The sequence below is a fragment of the Raphanus sativus genome, chromosome 6, assembly GCF_000801105.2.
Source record: "Raphanus sativus cultivar WK10039 chromosome 6, ASM80110v3, whole genome shotgun sequence".
Taxonomy (NCBI): Eukaryota; Viridiplantae; Streptophyta; class Magnoliopsida; order Brassicales; family Brassicaceae; genus Raphanus; species Raphanus sativus.
Genome location: NC_079516.1, coordinates 38,548,487 through 38,551,255, shown reverse-complemented (window position 1 = coordinate 38,551,255; position 2,769 = coordinate 38,548,487). Strand labels below are relative to the sequence as shown.

At 32.9% G+C, this 2,769-nt stretch overlaps 1 protein-coding gene across 1 annotated transcript; it reads right to left on the bottom strand.

Annotated features, from left to right (window-relative positions):
- Positions 1-1,203: 1,203 nt before the first annotated feature.
- Positions 1,204-1,667, bottom strand: LOC108830683 (protein GL2-INTERACTING REPRESSOR 2). Its single transcript, XM_018604276.2, has one exon. It carries the CDS (start codon positions 1,607-1,609, stop codon positions 1,316-1,318), a length of 294 nt encoding a protein of 97 aa, XP_018459778.1. The 5' UTR covers positions 1,610-1,667; the 3' UTR covers positions 1,204-1,315.
- Between the last annotated feature and the right edge of the window lie 1,102 nt (positions 1,668-2,769).

The window sequence follows — 2,769 nt, the reverse complement described above, 5'->3', positions numbered from 1 at the left end:
GAGCTCTAGATATTTCCCACCCACAAGGTGTTTGATGAAATGTCTGAACCAAGTAGAGCTTGCTCTAAACTTGCCTTACACAAAGACCATTGTGTTAAGGGAGTTTAGATAGTTAATAGACTCATCCCTAATGATTGCTTAGATTTTTTAGGCTCAAAGACCTTTGGTGTCTAGTTGATTAAAGCAAATGAACAATCTTCTTGACCATAGAGCTTGTTTATCTTAGTGTTCTAGACTTAAGAAAGTGTTTGATTGTTAGCTTGCCACTCTAGCTTGGATCTTAGTCACTCAAAGTCAAGTTCCTAGTCCCATGGATTCTACCTTAGCATTTGATTGAAAGTTTAGTTCTTGCGCTTATTTCTTGATAGGATTTGAGATCACCTTTGTCTATATTTGTACGATCTTAGCTTGTTACCATCAATCATCTTTCTATTTGCTTAGATTAGGAAAGTTTGTGTATTCTTGGTGCTATAGATCACTAGTTCTCTGTGGTTCGACAACCTTTCTATACTATCATTTGACTTGGGAGTCTTGAAAACTGCCAATATCAGATAGTATGCGGTTAATAATATTGCTTTCTGAATATTCATTCATGTTGACTTCCAATAATTAGAGTTCAACCAATAAACATTGCCTTTGTACTTATAGCTTGTTTCTTAGTAGGGCTTACTTGGAATCAAAACAAAGCATACATCCACCCAAACATACGCAAATTATTTATAGATGGTCTAGTTTTGTTTAGTACCTCATGATGCTATTCTTTATGAAGTACTAAACAAAACTAGACCATCTATAGATCATTTGCGTGTGTTTAGGTGTGTGTACTTTATTTCGATTCCAGGTAAACTAAGAAACAAGCTAGATGCTAGAGTTCTGCTTCTTCGAAGTCTAACCTGAATGATGATGAAATAAAACAATATTATTAACCGCATACTATCTCGGTCATTATTTCAATCTGTTTGTATTCAAGATGTTTCCATTGTTTGTTTAGTTTTCTATCTATATTTATACATTTTTAGATATTTTTTCGTTTAAACTGGCATTTGCGTTATTTCTAACATATATATATATACCCAAAAATTAGCGTTTGTAATAATCGAACCTTCACTTGCTTCCACTAAGATCAGCCCTCTTTCATGTCTTCTGCTCTTGAACATGACGATACAAACAGAAACAATCTGTGTGTCAAATTATTTTCTTACAAAGCAGTGGTACTTAATTTGATTTATATATATATCTTTAAATATTCACCATGCATAGAGAAATTTCCAATACTTAAAAGTCCAAATCAAAATCATAACTTAACACAAATTCTCTAAAACAGGATCAAATCATTGCATTTGCACTTAGGGCAACACAGCCTTGCTTGTGAGACCAAAACATACATAAAACATCTTCGACATCCCGTCACCACCATCACCGGCGGTTCCTCAATCCACGACGATGCAACCTCCTCCTTCATTTCCTCCATCGTCGATAGGCACGAGCTAGCCAGTGATGATGTGCTGCTCGATGGCGATCTTCTTCCAAACCTATGCTTAGCAACCACCGACTCCGCTGCCCTCCCCGATGGCTCGACTCTGACTCTTTTACCGTTCTTGTTTCTCATATTTGGAACTTTTTCGAACTTGTCGAGAGGATTCTTTTTCTTTAATTGTGTTGTTTTAGGTGAGGGGGATTAAGAGTATTGATGATGGCTTCTTAAACTAATATATATATATATATATAGAAGGACCATGAGAAGCTAATTTTGACAAATAATTATTTTTAGTTGAATAAAGTAACTATATGTTGTGGTGGGGAAATAGTAAAGTAGAGTAGAGACAAATATATGAAACAGAAGGTAATTTATTAAACAAAACATCAGTGCATTTCTTTAAACCAGCGCAGCAAACCATTAATTGCCTAAAAATGTTAAGGGGATGGGTATGAAAGGTTGAAAAAAATTAATTTGATTGGTAAAGATATAACTATCGTTAATGTTTATTTAAAAACTTCATTTTATATTTATTAAAATTTATTCATTTCACTTTAGTTTATTATATTATTAAATAGACTTATATAACATGAAAAAAGTTGGTATAGTGATAAATTTCTCAATTTAAGAAAATACATAAAAATTACGAACGACGGTTATAAAGATAGAAAAACAATTAAAATGTTTATAAAAAACAATGGGATTAAAGTAGATCAAATTGTTTAAAAATAGACTTTAGTAGATTCAGTTCATTTGAAAACTGTTATATGAAAATAATAGGCGGTAAATTTTTTATATCTAATTTCTCTTTTTAATAATTTTAGACTTTTAATACTATTGAATAATTTTCATATCTAGATCATGATTTTTGATATTTTTGGTAAATATCATTTACACAAACCATATTTTAGATGGATATTATCACTTTGTTTACTTATTAGTTTGTTTTAAATTTTTGAATATTTGAAAAAAAATCATTTTGTTTTATTTGTATCTCCAGATAATGATACTCTCGACTTGTATCACCATTTGCAAAATTTGACCTAGTAAGTAACTAATACTCAACCGGGCTTCGTAGCCTGGTGATAATGGAACCTCGGCTGAGGTGTCCGCCACCCAGCTTCGAAACCCGGCCACAGCGATTTAACATCCTTACTGCTGGGGCGCTGGACCCCTTCGGAGGATATTTGGGAAAGTGGCTGCCCAGACACCAGAGATATCAAAAAAAAAAAAAAGTAACTAATACTCGTATTTAATACAAGAAGCCAATAACTAAAATACAACAGACCTCG

Coding starts and splice junctions, on each gene's coding strand:
- LOC108830683 (XM_018604276.2), bottom strand. CDS start 1,609: ATGAGAAACAAGAACGGTAAAAGAGTCAGAGTCGAGCCATCGGGGAGG.